Source organism: Telmatherina bonti (genome assembly GCF_933228915.1).
Source record: "Telmatherina bonti genome assembly, chromosome: 8".
Classification (NCBI taxonomy): Eukaryota; Metazoa; Chordata; class Actinopteri; order Atheriniformes; family Telmatherinidae; genus Telmatherina; species Telmatherina bonti.
Window position 1 is genome coordinate 14,202,880 of NC_136626.1, and position 22,947 is coordinate 14,225,826.

Sequence of the window (22,947 nt, forward strand, 5' to 3'; positions counted from 1 at the left end):
TATTGTCTGCCCATCTAATCTTTCCTTACATCCGCAATTAAGTGTGAAGCTTGACTCTATCACACTTGTTCCTACGTCTGCTGCTCTTGGTGTCATGGTGGATGACAAGTTGACCTTTAAGGTCCATGTTGCCTCGGTTGTCCATACTCGCTTTCTACAACATCAAGAGAATCAGACCGCACCTGACAGAACAGTCTCAGCTTTTGGTTCAGGCTCTAGTTATCTCACGCATCGATTACTGCAGTTCCCTACTGGCAGGTCTGTCTGGATGCTCTATTAAACCTCTGCAGATGATCCAGAACTCTGGTGCATGTCTGGTTTTCAACCAACCCAAACAAGCTCACACCACTCTGCTGCTAATTGCACTTCACTGGCTTCTAGTCGCAGCACACATCAAATTCAAAGCTTTGCTTCTGGCTTACAAAACCACAGCTCCCGTCAACCTTCACTTCCTAATCCAGACCTACACTCCCTCTCGACAGCTACGTTCCGCCAGTGAAAGACGCCTTGTGTTACCACCAATACGTGGGACTAAATCACCAGCCAGACTCTTTTCCCCTGTTGTGCCACAATGCTGGAATAATCTCCCAAATTCTGTCCGCTCTGCAGAGTCCCTGTCTACTTTTAAGAGCAAGCAAAAAACTCAGCTCTTCAAAGAGCACTTCAACACTTAGTATTGCTATATTTGTTGGAAAGTTGGAGAACTTAACCCAGTTCTTTGCAACAAACATTATGGTATTAATTCTTTGTATTATAACATAGGTGATATTATAGGGTGGAAAGGGAGTAAACAACAACAACAACAACAAAAAAAAGCCTGTAGCACCTGTGTCCAACTGGGCAGTCCACTAGCACCTTCCTATGATGTCCTGTACTGTTTGATTTTGTGCTTGTGTTGTTCTCACTCATATGTAAGTCGCTTTGGATAAAAGCATCTGATAAATGACTATAGAATAGAATACAATAGTTAACCAATAGTTTGTTTCATCTGACACTTTGGTCTACACTCCTTTATTTTTTTTAGTACACATAATGGTACTCATTCATCAATTCATTTTCTATACTGCATAGTCCAATGATTGGTTGGAGCATATCCCATCAATCATTAGGCGAGAGGCAGGGTACATCCTGGACAGGTTGGACAGTTCATCATAGGGCCTATGTCAGTACTTTGTATGCAAATATTTAAATACAGGTACATGAACACTATCTGAAACAAGGTGGTATTGGTGTATTGATATCTCAGATCTAAAAAGGTGCTTTAGAAATCCTGAGTCTAGTCTTTCCACCATTTCTGTGTTTTATGTAGAGTCAGTCTAAATGTTGAGTTTTTGTTTTGAATTGGGAGCACAGTCTTTGCATCTACACTGCATATTTGTGTTTGCTATTATTAATTAGTCCTGAAAGTTGTACGTGTCCGAGGCGGTCCTTCTGCCAGTCACTGCTCCAGTAGCTATCAGATGGATGACTCATGGCAGATAAGATTTCATTAGCAGACATCAGACCAGACCACAGAATAGAGGACCCATTGATTTTCACCATATCAGCAGGGCAAAAAAGAAAGGAGGAGAAAGGAAGGGGCAGGGAGACTTGGGACCTACACAGAGAACTGCTTCTGAAAGAAAACAATTCATCACTGAAAGTAAAACACAAAGCACCTGTCATCTGCAGTCCCAGTGTAAGACACTGCAGCATGTTATTGACAGAAGTGTTATCTCTGCCTCCTCATTTCCTGTGTTTTTCTAAATATGACCACACGGAAGTTCTGATATTTGCTTTTTTTTCTTCCCCCTTCCTCTTTTATCTACCAAAATCATTCAGAACTGTTTCATAAGATTTTAATATTCTTTGTCGGAAAAGCTCATTATAATGTACTTCAGCTTTACTCATTAGTTTAGTATAATACATCTGACCTGCAATATTTCTGTTTGTTATAGCAGTCATTTTTACAAATTGTGTGCTTGTGGCAGCTCCCCCTCAATCACCCCAAGACTCTTCCTATAATCCTCAATGATAACAGAAAGAAATAGTTATAGTTTAAAAATCTCATTTTTAAAAGCTGTCATCAACCAAAGAAACCAGATGACTGTTGCAGTTTGATTGTTGTTATGTAAATTCTTCCTGTTGAAGATTATCATGGTCTGCCTGGGAATACTCATAGAAGACCTTGCACGATGCAGTTGTGTTTGCTGCCCTATGGACCACAATGTTTTATGTTATTGAGCAAGAATTGGCCAGGACCTGTAATATTAATTTAGTGCTGTCTTAGTCTGGTGCATTGATAGTTAAGTGAAACTGCTTCAGTCAGCCTTAATTTCAGACATGAAGCGTCCTCTAAGCATAGAAACTCTCACACATATGCTGCTTAGTTCTTGTAGGGACAAGTATGGCCTAATAAAAGCTAGGAATAGACACAAAAAGTAGACAAGAAGAGATTAGTGGTGATATAAGGTTGCTTTGGTTATAAACATATAAACTCCATCCATCCATCCATCTATCTTCTGCCGCTTATCCGGAGTCGGGTTGCGGGGGCAGCAGCCTAAGCAGGGAAGCCCAGACTTCCCTCTCCCCAGCCACATTTGCCAACTCTGCGGGGGGGATCCCGAGGCGTTCCCAGGCCAGCCGAGAGATATAATCCCTCCAGCGCGTCCTGGGTCTTCCCCGGGGTCTCCTCCCAGAGGGACGTGCCTGGAACACCTCACCAGGGAGGCGTCCAGGAGGCATCCTGACCAGATGCCCGAGCCACCTCAACTGGTTCCTCTCGATGCGGAGGAGCAGCGGCTCTACTCTGAGCCCCTCCCGGATGACCGAGCTCCTCACCCTATCTCTAAGGGTGAGCCCGGCCACCCTGCGGAGGAAACCCATTTCAGCCGCCTGTATACGAGATCTCGTTCTTTCGGTCACGACCCACAGCTCATGACCATAGGTGAGGGTAGGAACGTAGATCGACTGGTAAATCGAGAGCTTCGCATTCTGGCTCAGCTCCTTCTTCACCACGACAGACCGGCGCAGAGCCCGCATTACTGCAGACGCCGCACCGATCCGTCTGTCGATCTCGCGCTCCATCTTTCCCTCACTCGTGAACAAGACCCCGAGATATTTAAACTCCTCCACTTGAGGCAGGACCTCACTCCCGACCCGGAGAGGGCAATCCACCCTATTCCGGCTTAGGACCATGGTCTCAGATTTGGAGGCGCTGATTCTCATCCCAGCCGCTTCACACTCGGCCGCGAATCGCTCAAGCAAGAGCTGGAGATCACGACCAGATGAAGCCAACAGGACCACGTCATCCGCAAAAAGCAGGGACCCAATCCTGAGGCCACCAAGTCGGATCCCCTCAAGACCTTGGCTGCGCCTAGAAATTCTGTCCATATAAGTTATGAACAGAATCGGTGAATCCTCAGCCTCCCTGGTAAGGTCTATTCAGGGGTCCTGGAGAGGAGGGTCCGCCGGATAGTTGAATCCCGGATTGAGGAGGAGCAGTGTGGTTTTCGTCCTGGTCGCGGAACAGTGGACCAGCTCTATACCCTCTCTGGGGTCCTGGGGGGGGCATGGGAGTTTGCCCAACCAGTCTACATGTGTTTTGTGGACCTGGAGAAGGCATTCGACCGTGTCCCCCGGGGGCTTCTGTGGGGGGTACTCCGGGAGTATGGGGTACCGGACCCCCTTGTAAGGGCTGTCCGGTCCCTGTACGACAGGTGTCAGAGCTTGGTCCGCATTGCCGGTAGTAAGTCGGATTCGTTTCCGGTGAGGGTTGGACTCCGCCAAGGCTGCCCTCTATCACCGATTCTGTTCAACATATAAACTGTCTGGACTAATAACACAATAAATATTCACCTTTTTTTTATTTTTTATTTTTTTTATTTTTTTTATTGTAGCTCATTCTAAGATAATGTTAAAAATACAGAAGTCTGCTGAGTTTGAAATTATTTGCATTCATTTGGGTTCATTGCTACGCCTCACTTATCAGTCCTGACGACTTTTAACATTTTTCCACAGATTTATTTGTGTGGCAGTGACTGTGGTTCTTATGTGGCCATTTTGTGTTCCTTCACAAATACTAGACCTACCCCGCTCTGTGGCTTTTGTCTAATTTGGTCAAATTAAATGGGAGGGTGGAGGAAAAGGAAGTTACTCCCTTTCATTTTCCCCTCATGCTAACCACTTTCTTCTGAATCACTTCCAGCACCATTCTTTATGAATCTGGATTAGACTCACAAGGCCTTAGAACATCCACAGAATCTGTCATTTTTCGAAGTTGTCTGATTTGGTCATTTTCATTGACAATATTTGAACACTTATGCATGTACTTATTTTGTACACGACTAAGCCAATATACTCATAGTTGTACTACAGTTGCTTTTACAGTGTACAAAATTCTACTGACACATACGTGTAGTTTTAGCTGTATTTACATTCCATTTTATTGACCTGAAAATTCTTTACAAAACATCTGCAGTAAAATGTAGTTTACATTGTGGCTGATGTAGCAGGAGTCTCCTGCAGTGGCCCCTTCTGTTGTTTTAGAAGTACCAGCTAGTTGCGTAACATGGAGTCCCTACAAGCAACGTCTGTGTGTGTGTGTGTGTGTGTGTGTGTGTGTGTGTGTGTGTGTGTGTGTGTGTGTGTGTGGCTTACACAACATGTGCATCCAGTGCACACAAAATATGTTGAAACAAAGGAAGCCCAGAACATAAAGTTCTTAGTTTTTTTTTGTTTGTTTGTTTGTTTTTTTTATTCTCAATGAGCTTTTATTTTTATCTTAATTATTTTTAAATTTATTTTTATTAAGGATCATGAAAAGAAAACATAAGACTTTCTATTCATAATTTATTTTCTTTTTTGTCTTTTCTTTTTATAATTCCTTTTGTAAAAAAAATGGTAGAAGAATGATGGGGGAAATGAAGCACTTTGCGTCATAATATAAAGCAACATTTTTTAAGTTGCTTGTGGTGGAACTGAACAACCCGACTGAGTCAGCAGGATGACCCACATTCCCTTCTGTAAATACCATCAAATTATATTTTTTAGATCCTTAGATATTTACATGCATAGTTGGGGCAGTTGGACACAGTGTGTATTTGTAACCCTGGTGATTTAGGAGTTATGTAAGCTTTTCCAGAACACAGGACTGCTGGGCGTGAGAGTGACACTTGAATTGATGGTGTGTTTCCTCTAAGTGGTTCCAGATCTTGTGGTTCATCTTGGTTTTGCTGGTCTCTCATACCATTTCCCTTGCACCTTTTGTCACTCTCCCTTTTGCTCCTTCTCCTCTCATTTTGGTCACAAATGTCAGAGTCTTCTGAGGACTCAGAAAAAAATAATGATTTTTCAAATAAGCCATCTTTTTAATAAACTATAGACGGTCAGATCAGGCATTTATTTTGCAGCCATAATGTTGCCAAACCTATAATCTGGTCTGCGGCCTGCCTTTACCACAATGAACTGAGATTAAATTGTTGGGAGGAAATAAGGCAAATGTAATCCACAGGAATTTGGGCCAGCTTTTTAGGATACTGTGTCAATGAGAGGGAAAAACAGTGGAAGAAAATATGCTGCTAATCTCATTCATCACACTGGAAATGTAAGGTGTGTAGTTGACACATGTCAGTTTTATGATTACTTTTCTACATACCCCCACTACTCCATACCCACCCTTGTGCCCTCATGCTCATAACACTTTTTTTTTTCTTCCAGCAAAGCAATTTTATTTTTTCCTCTCTTCACACATGGAAAGAGGGCATTTCCAGGCTGCATCTGAGCTACTGATACATAGACACAGACTCAAGCCGTATCTGGATGGGACCACACACACACAAATTCTATGAACAGTATCGTGTATGAAGTTCTGCTTACTAATTATCTAAAAACTTCTTATTTTCTGGGGACTTTTGAGCTGTCCTTTGTGTGCCTGTCCTGTTCCCAGTATTGCATTTTTTCATATTTTAAATAGTCTATAATCAAGAGTTCTTGTTGTTGTTTACAGAGTTAAAGAGCCTGTTTCTTGACTATTTAGCTTGGGAGTTATACTTATAATTATTTTACTTATTTTTCTTGTTACACAACATATTGCTACAAAATCTCTGTTTACACTGTTTCCTTGATGAATTGCAGTCATCTCTGGTTGATCAACTTAAGAAATATGGTGAATAAAAAACAGCTATATCCATTCATAGAAAAAAAGAGAAGAAAACAGAATATATTCATTTCAGTTCTAACTCCATTTTCCTCTACAGTATTGAGATGCTGGTCTGTTTCATAAATTCTTTGTACTCCAAAGCATGTTTAAATCCAAGGGGAGTGCAACAAATTGCCTGTGTTCCTTCCTCCAGTGACAATTTTTAACAACATTTTTACAGTAAATATCTTTTTGATTCACATTCAACCTTTTAAAACAGCAATATCTCCCCAAAAAAACAACTCGTTTCTTTATTTACAGTTCTTGTTTTATAACATTTAGTATCTCTAATAACACTGGTGCTGTATGTATGTTTAGCTGTGCAGCTTCATTTTTAAAATTGATTTATTTTTCATAATCATTTGTTTATTAAGCATCAACATAAAATGCCCGTAACAAAGTTACTTATATTCAGACTTTCATTTGAGAATTTGTATATCACATATAAATTCCACAGTTAACATACATCTTGCCAAAAACAGATGATACAACTAGTCTGCTGAACACTCCACCTCGCCAACTGCTCATTCAGTAACATGAAGACTAAAGCAGTGCTGATACTTGGAACAGATTTTTCCATCTAAACAGGAATTTTGGTAGATTAAGAAGTGTGTTAATTATACTTCTAGTTTTACATGCACACATGAAACACAGCAAGGGGGAAAAAAGCATGGCTTTTATAGCATTTTCATAATTTATTAATAATCTTTCCATGGCTGTGTTCTTGCTCCAACCCCATTTCAGTTTTACGGGCTTTAAAGACACATTACGTGATTACATGACCTTAAAACTCCTCTGTCCGGACTTGTTTGATGTGCATTTCTGCTGCTGCCCAGTAGCTTTCCAAAGCTGAGTAACTGCACTGCACGACATTTTCATCCGTGACACTGTGTGACGCTGCAGCAGAGTTTTGCTTCACATGCTAGAAAACAGATATAAACTGGCTGTTTTCAAGTGTGCACTGTTGATGGTTCAGCAAAGAAACGCATGAAGATGAAGCAAGAGAAAGAGACAAAACAAGAGTTATAATAAGATCATCTATTGCTGGCTGGGGAGAGCTAACAGGTCAGGTAGGATGCAAGATAGATGCTGAATTAGCCAGCGATTTGGGGGGGTACACTGGGAAAATGGCTAAAGTAATGTAGTGTGGCTTAAATTAGTCTTTTACCTCTTAGGTTTTTGTTTCATTGGCCAACAGAAGACTGGGATTGGGCATTACAAGGGTATGCATACAGCAAATTGGATAGGCAGATCTGGTTATTCTCAGAATAAGAACGAACACACACACGCGCGCACACACACACACACACACACACACACACACACCTCAGTTAGAGCTTAAAAATAAAGCTGTCCTGTGGATTGTTTAACTCTGTGTCATAAAGTGTAGAAGCAAGTAGCATGTCGTGCTATGTACTTACCGTAGAATATGGACTCAATTTATGATCTGACATCCCCTTTTAATAGCTTCCTGTCAAAGTATCTAAGATAAAAAAAAAATAACATGTAAACTTCTGTTTTCATTATGATTGATGAATATATTCCAAAAACTGTCAAGTGAGGATGAGATGTTGCAGCTGATGATGCCAACACAGTAATCCTTCAGCAAATCCTACTGCATTTTTTTTATAAGTAATACAAAAGAGCATAAAATCTCTTGTACCCATCATTACATTTTCCATCACACAGGTGGAGTCACTGAGCTAAATGAATCCAGGTGAACTAATGAACAGGAAAAAGCAACCAGAGCAGAATACAGAAGGGAGGAACTGCAAAATGAACTGGGAGACTAAAGTTCAGATGAAAAAACTGCAAAACCCCCACCCCAAGACTGTGACACTTATTTCATTTTAATTTTCCTTTGCGCCTTTAAATCATCCATCACAGAAAAATCTTTACTTTTTCTAGTATAACATGTAATGATATAAATGGATAAAAACTAAACAAGTAAAAAGGGAAAAAAAAAACCCTGCACCACTCTTGTATGTGAACGTCTTCAAGCAGCAGCGTCCACATATTTGCAGTTATTTTTGTGAACCGTTAATGACCAGTCTGTTCTGGAAAACGGCCAGACTGATTCATCATTGACTCATGTCAAATGTGGGTTTGTGTTTGTGTGGTGTGTAGGTGTGAGGGTGTTTGTGTGTGTTTGTCAAATGCTTTCTCACCACAGACCATCCATCCTTCCTCCAAGAACAATGAGTTCAACCACATCTCATGGTTTAAAAATCATACGTCCTCTCATCAGTGATTCACTCCTCAATCTGCACCCACGTCTTCTTTTATAAATCAGTCAGCTACTTGAAGTTGCAGCATTTTAAATTAATAATGAAAACAAAAAGAAAAAGCACTTTTTTTTTTTTTTTTTACTCTCTGGGAATCAAAGCAATTCTTTATGTTTTAAAATACAAAAATAACGAGAACAGCCGAACAGTCTTAAAACAAATAGGTTTTATTGTGCTATACTTCCCTCTTCTTCTCTACTCAGAGAGATGCTTATTAATACAAGGTCTCAGCCGTGTTTGCCTTTTGAGTTTCTGCTTCACAACTTTGTATTTCCATCTTAACACGCTATTTATAAGCAGGGAGTGGCTATCAGGTATGCGCTGCGAGAAGGGGAGGAAGGGAGCAAGGAGAAGAAGCTTACGAAATATAAGAAATAGTCAGCTCCATTTCGGTCCGAATGTTTGGATTGGTCTGGAGTTTGTACAGATTCACAGTAAACTTAGGGGTCTAACTATATTTCTTATTGTTCATGATTACAAAATGTATAGACTACTATCAGGATGAGCAACCACTTTACCCAGAGTAAAAAAAAAAAAAAAAAAAAAAAAAAAAAAAGTCTCTGAGGAAGATTACCTACCCCAGCTTTAAGTGTTGCTAGCAAGCTGGAGCCGATCCCAGCAATCATTGGGTGAGATGCAGGGTATACACTGGACAGGTCGCCAGTCCATCACAGGGCCAACACAGAGACAAACAAGCATCCACACTCACACTCAGTCACATCGTTGATCTTTCATGAAGTCAAAAACACTTGTACTTGTGTAATTTAGCCTGACATGAAAGAGCAATTCTACCCATCAGGTTAAGTGTTTGTTTTGGTTTTATTGTTAAAAGAATTACTCATAAAGTTGCATGATGGTTTTTTTTTGTTTTGTTTCTTTTTACTGAAGGTTAGAAGTGTTTACCTCCTGATATGGATTAGGGATTAAGATTCAATATTTTTTTGTTTAGTATTTGTGTCAGTTTGCAGAAATAGATTGCTATTAGTTGTTATGTAACACCACATGAAGTGCTCCATCAGACAAGTCATGCATGGGAATAAAAATATATGAGGATGATTTTTGATTCTTTGTGCCCAACGTATTGCGGCTTGAATGTTTTTATAAACCTGGCTATTTCCTATTATTTATTATTGATTGTTTGACTGTCAGCATTTTGCATCCTTTTTCCCTTCTGCATCTAGCTGTTGTATCCCTTGAATACAGATTACATTGGATTACTTGCTCTCATAAACTGCATTCCACAAGACAAGATCAGCATGTGATTAGAAATGAGGCGGACTGGAGCACAGAGAGCTCATCATTTTGATCTGTAGGTTCTGATAACGATAGGGAGGAAAATAACACGAAATGACCTACTGCATAGAGAGAGGCATTTAAATAGAATTTCCTGTGTACTTGAAATTCAACAGACCTTTTGGTCACAGCTGGAGCTAGACTGCCAATCTCATAAATTAAATTAATTCTTGCAGCCCTGGTTATTGTATAAGTTTTACCTTTTTGTGTTTTGCCAATTCTCAGCAAAAACATAATGTATGCAGTCATTATACAAAAATTCTATTCACAAATCAAAATTTGGCAGATCATATTTGGAGTAATATTTTGCTGGGTTGGTGTTCTTTCAGTCATTTCAGACATGTTCCCCAGTTCCCCAAAGTAAATTCTGAATGGAAGCCCACTGGTTTAGTATATGCTATAATATTCTTATAGATGTTACATAATATGACAGTTTATCTTAGTAACAGGTATTTTACATCATATCTCTGGATAAAGGATTTCTGTACGTTAATGCAATCATCAAGGACAGGAAGTGTCTGAGCCAAAGGTGAACTTATTCTCATCCCTGCAGGCTGACAAATCTATTTAACTGTTGAAGTCTATATTTCTGTCATCTTGCCAGTAGACAAATCACCCAAGCAGCTTTAACCCTTGAAAACTAAGTAGTATTATACAAGCTGATGTTGCTCTTAATGTCCAATTGGAGGCTTGAACAATTTTTCCTTTCTAATTATTTTGATAAGGCAGATTTTCAAGTTGCAGCCAACAAGCAGCTGATTCCTGCAATATGCTGGTAACAAGTGAATGTTTAGGCTTCTTTTTTTGTTTGGTAAAGGCATGTTTATAAATGAAAGTATATGTTTTTGTTTTGTTTTTTTCTTTTACCCATTTTGCCACCTCATAATGTTGTTATGCAGGGTAAGCTTTAAAATTTATGCTCGCCAGGTAGGAATCTAGAAAAATCCCAAACAGTCGGTCCATTTATGGAGCACACAGCATGCTGTTGATAGAGACCAACATGCTCTGTGAATATAGATTCATAAAAACATATCCAAACGCGACTGATGCCCTTATCTGACATTGGCCTTTACAAAAGTGTTTCTGCTCTAGCCAGACCGATGGTGAATTTCCCACAAAAGTCAATGTTCCAGGTAACGGCAGTGATGAAATGAAGCTTGCATTTAAAAATTGAAATGGAATAGTTGTCTAGCCTTGCTATTTCATCCCTCTCATGCCAGTGTCATTCAGTTCAGCTAGGTGGCCACACATGACATCTCTGGGTACTGTTAGATTAATGTAAAAAGAAAATGTGGGGATTTGACGCAGTGGTTTTTCACCTCGCTGACAGCTGTGATGCCATGTTTTGATAAAAGGACATGACTGAAATAACTGGGACTCATCTTTTAGGGGAAATTCTGAGGCTTAGGGGGCTTTGACAACTGTGATGTTAGTGTACTCATTTTTGCAATAAGACAGTTGAAGGAGCGTGTAAAAACATCACTGTCTGCTACATACACAACTGGTCACCTCAAAGATTTAGCTATTTTTTCCTTTGGAGCTACGGACTGTTATTCCAGTCAAACTGCAGTACATTCATTTAAAAACAAAAAACAAAAAAAAAAACAAACCTGTCCTAAATGGCAAAACTGTTTTTGGTTTTTTTTGTTTTTTTTTTTGAAGAGCTTAAAGGGATCCCTGCTGATTTAATTTGTCATGCTTTTGAGAGATACACTTAAACTTGCACTGCATGTCTGTGATTGCATATCTTAGCAAATGAACAGATATACATCAAAGATACAGTTTCATGATTAATCATATATTTGCTCTATATGGGCGTAGCAGAAATCTCAGCTGTACAATGTGAGACATCAGTAGGAGTACTTTAAACAACAGTAAGGGGTGTAGAGGCCACTTGATTCCCATATCTGCCTCTCTGATCTATGAAAGTCTGGACAGACGGGTTTGAAATACATCTTTCCCCTGTGTCTTTCTGAAGAAAATCCATGTTAAAAGCTACTTTGCTGGCTCTGCAGCAGGGTCATTTGCCACACAGTCCTTGGTAAGTTGCTATTTGGAGCCTGGGGATGAGAACCGTGAGTGCTGGTTGTTTATAGAGATGGAAGAGGGTGAACAATGGATGGAAAAGGACGCATTAATGGACACAGATGGGTAATGAATGGCAAAACATCCTCTTTTTTTTTTTTTTTTTCACAAAAAGTGTTCTTCAGTTTCCAAACAGCCTCTTTAATTATTGTTGTATTAAATGAATCTTCATGCATCTCTTTTGTTGAAAATGACTCACATGCCCCATTTTCAGATCTCATTGTTTCATTTCTACATGTTCAAACTATTTTTTTATTTTTTTTTTAAACTTTGTTTATATAATTTATATACACATCCCTTCCGTAACAGAAAAATAAATCCAACTAGATTTAAATACTTGACTTTGAGTAGAAACCCAACACTTGCACAGATGGATGCATCCCCACTATCCTTACACTCTCTAAAAATCTTTTGTTCATCTCTGCACCAACTGCCATCACGCTAATATATGGTTGCTGGCTCTGACCCACTTTCTTTTAGAGGTGGCGTCACTTGATGAAACACTTTTTTTTTTTTTTTTTTTTTTTTCCCCCCCCCCTTCCTCTCATTTTTACTCAAATTTTGTCTCAAGAAGAAAGAATTTATCCACCACCCAGTTTCTAATGTGTGTGCAGTGCAAACATGTATTTGTACATGTACTGGATGTACATTGTTGCTGTCAGTGTTACACTTGACAGCTCATAGTGCAGCCACCTGGACAGTAAAGTCCAGACCTAATTTTAGCATCCACAGACTGAAATTCAAACCGACACACCACCTCTTTGCCTTTTCTCTGCCACACGTTGACACTGACGCTCTAACTGAAACACACTATCTGTGTGTAGTTGTAATACACGTTGAAGCTGTGGAGAATTTAGTGATTTCCAGAGGTTTTTATACCTTCTATTTACCCATAGTTTTAGGTTGGTATCGCATAAAGAGACAAGGGGGCATTTCTATAGTAACCCCCAGTCAGAATAGCCATCCTCTGGGAAGAAACAATGCAAATAGAGTAGATTCAATCTTTAGATGGAGTAAATGTTGGAGCTGGTAGAAGAAGGGGATGTTTAAGTAAAGATGTAACTTTATGTACTTTTATGTGCACAACCGCATTTATTTACAAGCTCTAAACAATTCTGATTCTAGTTCAAATTTGCTAGTGCTCATATTGATAATGCATCATTGCATGCACTTCTAAATATTTAGATTTGATAAAGTCTAAAAAAAAAAAAAGAGAGATGTAAAATAAAGTGCAGGCCTGATTGATAATATTGCACATCTTGATATAAAAGTGGTGCCATGCTGTTCCATGGCATGTATGCAGCATTGTATTGCATCTACCTTATCTTGGACAGCATCCTCCCTCACTTTTCCAACTCTGCTCCTCGTTCTGCCTCTCAAGGCCAGGAATCATTCCCAATGAAGAAGCCTTTTAAACATATTTACTGAATCCAGTCAGTCTGCCTTCCTGTCTTATTGCTCGCTCCTTTTGGGTTTGTTTTTCTCTTTTCTTTATGTGCCTGCCAGCCTTCTTCCTGTACCACTAATTACTTGTCTCCTAGTCTGTTGCCCTGCCTGCCTGTCAGTGGATCCTCATATATTTTCTTGAGCATGCTCAACAGCTCGACTCAGGATCCGCAACACCACCACACATCATCTGTGCACTTTTACTCTGACATGCCGTTCTCCCACCTGAGTGTGTTCTGACATGCGTATCACACAGACATGTAAACTTTAACATGTTTTTTTCAACTGCTGTAGCTGAGAATAACATAAAAACAGGTAGACAAACAAAGGCACAGCTTAAGGGATTTATTTAATGTCCTCATTGGCATATTGGTATTCAAGAGCCAGAGACATAATTTCTCTGCTAACACTTCTGCTTTTAACTCTCAGTGGTTCTTTATTATCCCTTCTGCTTGCTATGCACAGCAGCACAGGTTTCCCATTCAGAAATTGAAGTGGCCTGCCTGGTCTGCTCCTCTGTAGCTGGCAGTGTTAGCTCTGTGTGTGTTTTGCTGCTCGGTTGGCTGATAGTCTCTTCATCTCTTCCCCCTTTGGAGCAGCTTGTTAAACAGCCTCTCGCTCTTCCTGTTCAGAAGCAGAGCAATGCAGTGTGCATATACTGTGGTTGTTAGCAAAGGCCTGTGTGGACCTACACTACCAGTCAAAAGTTTGGATACACTTTCCTATTGGATTTAATGGGATATATGTGTTTTTAAGTTTTTTTTTAACTCTGTGTGGCAATTGCCTCTAATTCATCAATTACCTCTGGCAGAGGGAGACATGTAATTAAATCCACAGGAAATCGCACGAAAAGTATAAAACAAACTCAATCTGTTTGAGATTTACCTGTTTTTCTTTCAGTTTCTTGGTTATTACTAAAGTTGAAAAAGCAAAAAAGCAGGATCTAAATAACTTCATTTTACTTTACAAATCTCTGTTTTTGTTGTGCATAATTTGAAAACAGATGTTTTCACAGAGAATTCTGTAAAACACCAAGTCACCTTTAATGAAAAAAGAATCTGCCATGGACCTTATACAGATGTATGAAGCTACTCTGAAGGTTTCACATGTGTTTTTAATGTGACCAAACATTACTTGACTTGGATGTTAATAGACGTTACATTTAAAGTACTTTTCATGTCAGTTTTACAGGAGTTTCCCTCTTCTAGGTATAACTCTGTCTAGTTAAAGCTAGTAAAACCCTTAATGTCATAATGAGACAATGACAATAATTACAGTACTTTGAGAGTATTCTTGTTTGTGAAAATCACTTCCTGACCTCAAAGAGCCATAATAACACACTTGTCGCTTTTTCGGGAAATGTTTCTTCTGTTCGCTTGTGTTGACATCATGGGACTGTTTTTTTAAGTTACTGTTTCTCCAAGTTTAGCCTTAATCCTGATTTATTAATTTAGACCAACTAAACATTAGTTCCTTAAAGATGTCAACTGAGTATCACATTCATGATGCTACAAAAGAAAGAAGTATTGTATTTCCTGAGCAGTAACTGAGTGAGCAACTCAGATCAGCTTACTACTGTTCTTCAGATCTCATCTTTATTTTGTTTGTTTGTTTTAGGTTTGGCAGTCTTCTTTCCTGTTTTGCTTCAAGTGTTTTGGCTTGTCCTAGAATTACATTACTGTGTCTTGAGAATAGACTGCTAATTATGTTAGCACTTGAGCTAGCATCCTCCTGAGCGGAAGTCATCAGCGCATTAAACCGTGTACATCACATCCTTGCCCTTCTGTCAATTAACCCCTTCAATTTGCATGCATGCATTCTTCCAAGTTCACATCGTTGCAGTCAAAGCTCCTGGTTTTTTCTCTAAACATGAGAAATTGTTCACCTTACTTTAGAAATATATCGGCCAGTTTACTTGTTTTTATTTAGCAAAATAACAGTCTTGCGTGGAGTAGTGTAGAGCCACCATCTGCAGACTGACACATTCAAAGAAACACACACCCTGCTGTTTCATTAGCATGGCTGTAAATCTGTCAGCTTTTACTTGGACGAAAAGGGGATTTACAGTAAAAGGAAAAAGAATCCAAGAGGGAAAAAAGAAAAAGAATAAGAGAAGAAGCTAAAAAAGGACAGAAAATTATAGGATGGCATTTATTAAAGACCTTAACTTTTTCCTTATATAAATGACAAATTGCTGCAGTTTTTAAGGAGAGAAGACTCAGAAAATTATGATAAACCGGTGTAATCAGAGATCTTATAAACTGGCTTTGCAAAGATGAAGCTGTCAGAATGAGCAAAGGAATAGCAAACATTATAAATATGCTTCTGGAATCAGGATCCAACAGCATGATGGTGTCAGAACTGGTCTTCCAAAACTCCTGCCATCTAAGATGATACTTTAAACAATAGTTTTAGGTATTTATTACCATGCTGACGTCAATCAGTGGTCAAATTTTCAGACTGTGTAATATGTTACTAGACAAAATAATGAAAAGAACCAACTGAAAGGCAAATAAACAGATATTTACCATGATTGTGTATGCTGATTTAGGTGGATACACCACATTTCACATATTTGTATTGTCCTCCAACTTCTGACAAATGACTTTCATTTTGTGAAAATGTACTGCTTTTACAACACCTGATCAGTTCATGGCCATAAATATACATCACACTCTTCACTAGGGGAATGTCACATGTACTCTTCAGAGCCCTGCAGGGGCATTTATTTCTTCTGGTTCATGTCGATGAAGGCGATCAAAGAGCTCACGAATGCCACCATTCTGTTTGTACATTAATCATTCTCCTCTGTGGTGGGATGTTTACTGGTGCCTCTGACCTTTGGCTTTAGTAAGATGATGAATAAGTTAGCGGGATCAGTGAGAGAGCTTCTTTTTTGTCTTTTGTTTTTTTATTTCCTGTTTTGCTCAAAGCCATTCTTTAAGTTTTTTATTTGTTTGTTCTAACAAAAATGTTTTCTTCTTTTTTACTGTTTTTTTTAATTGGGTGTAGCAGTCACATTTGTCATTAATTCACAAGTGGAGGCTCTGGTGTAGAATACCAGACACAGATCAAGGACAGGATACCTTATCTGTGTGGGTGTGTGCGTGTTTGTTAGCAAGAGGTAGCATCAAGTTCCTGATTTGAGACTCAGTGTGTATCTGCATGTGGTATGAGGAAGGGAGAGGTTGGTCATGAGATTGTGTGATGAGTTTGCAGCCAGACAAAGACGAGGGAGAATGAGAAGAAAGGAATTAACAGCGAAGAAATGGAGGGGGACAACTGGGCTTTCATCATTGGTATGTGAGAGGTGGGGTGTTTGATGGGTCAGTGTGACTGTTTGTTGTAATTGATAAGCTGCAGGCATAAAGATGGGTTAGGTTAAAAACTCAGTTATGAGTTGAGTTCTGTGTTTTGTTTATGTTATGTGATGTTATCCAATTAGTATAGTTCTTATGCTGTAGTTTGCTGGAGTCGTTGTTTTTGACTTGCAAAATAATTTGAACATAGTAGATCCTGATTGCACAACAGAGCCAAATGCTGTCACAAGAAAATGACATAACTTCATATGTACATCTTTGTCAAAGTTTGTTTTTACTGATTTTCTACAGTTGCTACACAAATAGGATGTTCATGTCATTTATTTTGTAAATATGGGAAAAATTTCTTGTCTCTTTATAGACAGACATTTTAATCCCTTTGCTGTGCGTAGTGTTATACATTTAACTTTGCTTGACTGACAGTAGGTTTAACCTATCTAAACTCATCACTTGACCTTGTTGAATTGTTCTCTGGTTCACAGTGCTTATTTCGCAACTTGCAAATATTTCCTTCATGATCGTTCCATGTGCACGGACCATGAACTCGTAATACAGCTTTGACAGCCAGTTTGTGTCTTAATAATACATGCAATGACTGAATAATGCATGAAAACAATGCCTTTAATCCCCAGGATCATAGACACCAGACAGCTAACCCCACGTAGTCTTTAAGCTGCTCACAGATGTCACCTTTTAGTCATGTTTTTGCCCTCCTCTGTCTTCTCAGGATTGAAAAAACGTACAAGGAAGGCCTTCGGGATACGGAAGAAAGAGAAGGACAATGACTCTACGTAAGTCCTCTCCTTGCTTTGCTAAGTCCTTATGATATCAAATATAAATATAAGGTTGGTTCAAAACTGAAACTATTTATTGAGATTAGTAATAGATTGATTTGGAATTGATCATTTATGTGGCTTTAGCCACTGATTATTTTTACAAGATCAATAAACATTAAAATGAACCCAGAAAATAATCAACACTGGTGATCAGCTAATGACATTTAGTCAACCCGGTGATGGATCTTTATAAGTTAGTGGCTTTTAGCTTATGTCAAACTCTACAGAGACTTGTTAAAGTGGGAGTGTGATTTGTAAGTAAGTGTGTGTATGGTTGTATTAAGTATCTGTTTTATGTTTAGCGAAACACTTTATTTCCAAATAAAGAACGAGAGTGACTTTCATGCTTTCTCTTCTTTATTTCTCACAGGGGGTCCCCAGACAGAGACGGGGGTGTAAGTTACAGAAAATATTTAGTATTTTGACAAAATAAATACTATTCTATGCATTTGAAAATTAGCCTGAAATCTAGACTAGTCTTACTAGAGGTAACTAAGTCTGATGAATAAAAGGTAAATTGTTTATTTTCCATGTTATTTTTGCTTGCCAGGAACCCCAAGAAGTTGAATCGGTACTGATATCAACTCATTAGAGTAAACTAGCCTCAGGAGTAGAGTGGTGTGTAGAATATAGACTGATAGTTACGTCACAGTTTGTGTTTTAAATCATCAATCAGGCCCCAGTGTTTCAGCTTCGGCTATGAGTTTTGTCAGTAGGCTCTCCTAAGAAAATCCAAGGAAAAAATTCTCCAACAGATCCCCATAAATATTTTGAGTACTCTGAGAAAATTGAGTTTTGAATTATTATACATCTATATTGGATTGCTTGAAGCTTAGCATTTATCATCTGATAATCTTTAGAAACCAATTAGAGCTTCTGTAATTCTGCAAAAAAGCAGAATAAATATAAAATAAAGTTATAATTTTGAGACTCCTTAAACTGACCCCTTAAGACCCCTGAAACTGTCAAAAAAAAAAAAAAAAAAAGCAAAATGGAGAACAAATTAGCACATGGAAGAACCTACCAAGCTGTAGGTAGTATAAAAGTAGTACAGTAGTGGTCTTATGTAACATACATTCCCTTCAGGGTCTGGGGGGATTTTATTTAAACAGTCTCTGTCTTCTCAGTCTCAGAAGAAAACGAATGGGGCCCCTAATGGCTTCTATGGAGATATCGACTGGGAGAGATATGTGAGTATTAGTTAGAAGGAGTTTGTGTGATTATTTCATGCTTGTTTATACGCATTTATTTTATTCCACATCAGTTCCCTTTCAGAGCTGTAGCTTTATTTGGCCTAGATCTGGGTTATTGTAAAATCTTTATGTGGGTGACTAATGACCTAATGACTTATATATATATATATATATATATATATATATATATATATATATATATATATGTGTGTGTGTGTGTGTGTGTGTGTGTGTGTGTGTGTGTGTGTGTGTGTGTGTGTGTGTGTGTGTGTGTGTGTGTGTGTGTGTGTGTGTGTGTGTGTGTGTGTGTGTGTGTGTGTGTGTGTGTGTGTGTGTGTATATATATATATATATATATATATATGTGTATATGTATATATATATATATATGTGTGTGTGTGTATATATATATATATATATATATATATATATATACACATACACATATAATTGTTTCAAGATAATTATAGTTTAAGGTTAATTAGTGGATTTTGAATAATTTGCTAAATGTTTAGCGTGCAGTATCAGGAAGGATTATGACTGACAATGTACAGATGCTTATGTTTGAGTGAAAAGAGGATCTAACATTTGTTAAAACAGGAAATCTTTGTATACAATGTGCCCAGACCTGTTTCTTTATTTGCATTTTGTTGTCATGAAACGAGCAGTTCAGCCGTGTCAGTTACTGTGACATTGTTTACACATTTAAAGGGATTTGTACCGAGTCATGTTTACTTAGTATAAATCTTCTTACTATGTTTACTGTGTGTTTCAGAATTCTCCTGAAGTTGATGATGAAGGCTACAGCATCAGACCTGATGATGGATCAGAAGAAGGAGATATCCTCAGCTTATTTTCTTCTTATTTGTGTTATCTTTTTCTCTTTGCCAAGTTACTCTGGCTCAGAAAAATAGGTTGCCTTTACTGTTACAGATCAATATTTCTGGTGTTTAAGTGACGTCCATGTGAAAGAATGCTGCCTGGAATGGAGTGATTGCAAAGTACATCAACTTTAGATCTAAATCAAGTCAAGAAGGAGCAACGTGTAACAGCGTTACAGTCATGAGTCATTCATGCTCCATGAAGTGTTTGAAAAAGCTGTTATAACCTTTTTATGAAGTGTGGAAATCACTAATCAGTACCCCACTAACACCCATCCAACTTGCCAGGATGTCTTCTTCAAACTTTGCAGTAATATTAAATCCAAAACTTTAACATTATTTTAAATAAGGTTAAACTTTCATTTGATTTTATAGAAACATACTTTACCCAGGGGGTGGGCGTGCACTCAATTTAACTCTATTTAAGGATAAGCCTTTGGCCTATGATACGACTTGGTCTTCTATTTGTTAGATAAGCAGGAAAGTGTTTTTAAGACCTAATTACAGTAACAGAAAATGGTTTGAGCTGCAAAGAAGTGACAGACAGAAACAGAAAACAAGGAACCATGACAAGCTTAACTGGCATTTTATGGAAATGTAAAAGTTTCACCAGAATTCTGGAGTTTTTCCCGCTGTAACACAGTCCCAGTTGCATTTAAAGTCATTTCAGAGTTTTGCTTTCCTTGACGTAGTTCCACAACCCTCCACCGCCAAGGCCCACTTCTTCTCTTCTGATGAGTCTGAAGAAGAGGAGGACCGCAGAAAGAAATTCAAAATCAAGATTAAACCGCTGCCGGCTGATCGAGTTGTAGCGGCCCCCTCAGTGGACGAGCTTAAAGCCTCCATCGGCAACATATCACTGTCCCCGTCTCCTATGGTGAGTAGCGCTGACATCACTGCCCTCTTTCTGGTGGCTGTCTTTAATGGACAGCTGTGTTTATAGTGTTTACCTCGTATCCTCTTTTTCCACCTCTTTTAGCTGCTTTTGTTTAATCAGCAGATCTGGATCATTTCATCTCCATCCAGATGAGAAAGTGCGCTACTTTGTTTATGCATGACATGAGTAGTTACAGTCAGGTGCTGTGCAATAGTACGCATTATCTCTGGTTTGAAACTTAACTCGCCTGAAAGATCAGTCCATATTCTTCAGATGAGAGGAGTCTGCAAATTTATATGCTATCTTGAATTTCATGTAGCTAATTTGTGAGGCTTGTGGTACTTGGTCGGTGCTGTCAGTGACCTCTGTGTTGCCTTTAGTTTGGGCGTCATTTATCAAAAGGTAACTGTCCCAACGCAGCAGAAAGTTTCTGTGTACTGCTGCCAAGTGCCAGGGTGTGACATGATGAAGCTCCGTTAAGGAGTCCAAATTGAAGCGCATGTCTCCTTCTGACAGCCTGGAATTACCAGTAGGCCTGATGGCTTTGGCCTCCCCAGCCTTTCCAGCTGCAACTCATGTTCCTTTGTTTCTATAAGGACAAGTTTCTATAAGGACAGTTCGCCTGGGTGTCCATCTTAAATAATTAAGGTAGGAAAGTGGGCACAATGAACTTGTGTTTCAGTCTGCTATACAGTGAGATTACTTGCAGTCATTTGAGCTTCTGGCCTCAATAATTTAATCCAACTTCAGTGTGTTCACCCTCTGCCTCTGTCAGCCTGGTCAGGTGTGAAGCTCTTTCCATGCACGTATCAGTTAGTGTGTATATGAGGCTGTAGTTATAAAGTAAAAGGAAACTTCTTCATGGTTTTGCTAAGTTTTGGATGTGTTTTGATTTAGTTAGTCCTTCACAAATCCATTAACAGAACTGGAACAAAAGAAACGCTGTCAGTTACAGTTTTACTAGAAGACTCAAAGGGACTTTTCATTTTAGTTTTCCAGTTTGTTTGTTGCTGGGCAAAGTAAGCACTTATCAGATATTTTAGTTACAGCAAATTATTCTTCTTAGTTACCCTTGTCTTATTGCTAAAGTGCAACAGGTTTGCTTTTAAGGCGACTGTACATGGTGCAAACATAGTTACTTGAAACATTTTCTTTCTCACAGTATCGGCTCTTAATATTCTGTAATCTATTTATAATTCATATAATCTCATCATGCAGTGTGAATAGAAAGGAAGGCCATGGCATGGTAATTACTGGTCTATAGTTGTAATTATGAAGCCACCTTCCCCACCCCTATCTGTTCAAATTAGCATTGCATTTTCTTTCAGAATTTTTCCCCACACTCATGAATGAAGTAAGTCACAAAGTATAATCATCTAAAGGAAAGGATTAAATATAAACAAGCCTCTAAAAGTTAACATTCAGTCTTTCTTTTTTCTCTTGCTTATGTTTATTTTTAGAATAAAGTATTTACATCTTAATCTTTTTTCCTCTTTCTAAAGCAAGCCTGACAGCAGACCCTACAGCTATTTCAATATTATTAATATTCCCCAATCTATACACAAACTTTGTAGTGCTTTTGGTGTCACTTTTCTGCATGTAAATATAGCATTGAACCTTGATATTCATTTACCCCCACATGTGGTTAGCCAGACAGTCCAGACGCTGATTTATAACGGGATACCAAGTATGCAGCAAGATTACACAGGGGTCATTTTTGGTTGTAAGTGGCATACTAATTGGCATGATCAGTAATAATAATATGCACCTAAACAGCTAATTTTATAAAAGTTTAACCCAGATATGCTGTGAGTAAAATTTACAAGATGCTCATGTTTTTCCACTGCTAGCTGCATATGGATGCAGTGCCTAACAGGAGCTGCCTGCAGTGTGCAGCTATGCTTTGCTTTGCCAGTGTTAATAAACTCTCCCTCCAGTTTTCTAACATCTACTCTCACCCTTTCTTTCTCTCTCTGTCTCTCTCTCTCTGTCTCTCTTTCCTTCTCCCTTTGTGCTTTTGCTGCCTAAAATGATGCTAACCTCTGTAGAGGAGTCCGGTAAGCCACTGCTTTGTTTGTCTGGATATTACTTAACAGTTCACTCTTTCATCTCTGTGAACGCAAACTGCTTTACATGTAAATGCAGGAAAATATTGAACCCCATGCATATCGACCGTGTATTTATAAGGTTAATGACTAATAGTGTGTGTAGTTTGTGTAACAGCTTAGAAATCTCATGCAAGATGCAGGTTGATTTGTTGGCCGAAATATAAAGAAGCTGTGTTTTACGGTGTTTCCGCTGACTAAGACATCTCAAATCTGATTTTAATTAGTTTCTGGAGTCTTTAGCCTCAAGTTCTCAGTCTGAATAACAAGATTACAAGGCAGAGAGGAAAGGTCATATGAGGAGTTCAAATGTTAGAAACAATGTCTGTCATCATAGTCTGTTCTCTACATTTTTCTGTATCTGCCTGCATTTCAATCAGAAAAGGTTATTTTTAACTGAAAGCATCTCACTTTTATGATCAATTATTTACATTTTGTCATGTTTTCC

The 22,947-nt window shown here is 38.6% G+C and overlaps 1 protein-coding gene across 1 annotated transcript in view; it reads left to right on the forward strand.

Annotated features, from left to right (window-relative positions):
- The window catches only part of sgip1a (SH3GL interacting endocytic adaptor 1a), a 57,789-nt gene that overhangs the window by 9,156 nt on the left and 25,686 nt on the right, over positions 1-22,947 (forward strand). The window contains exons 2-6 of the mRNA XM_079244931.1: positions 17,335-17,398; positions 17,814-17,838; positions 18,571-18,633; positions 19,412-19,475; positions 20,210-20,394. Coding sequence (XP_079101057.1) covers positions 17,335-17,398; positions 17,814-17,838; positions 18,571-18,633; positions 19,412-19,475; positions 20,210-20,394 — 401 coding nt within the window. The remainder of the gene's footprint in view (positions 1-17,334; positions 17,399-17,813; positions 17,839-18,570; positions 18,634-19,411; positions 19,476-20,209; positions 20,395-22,947) is intronic.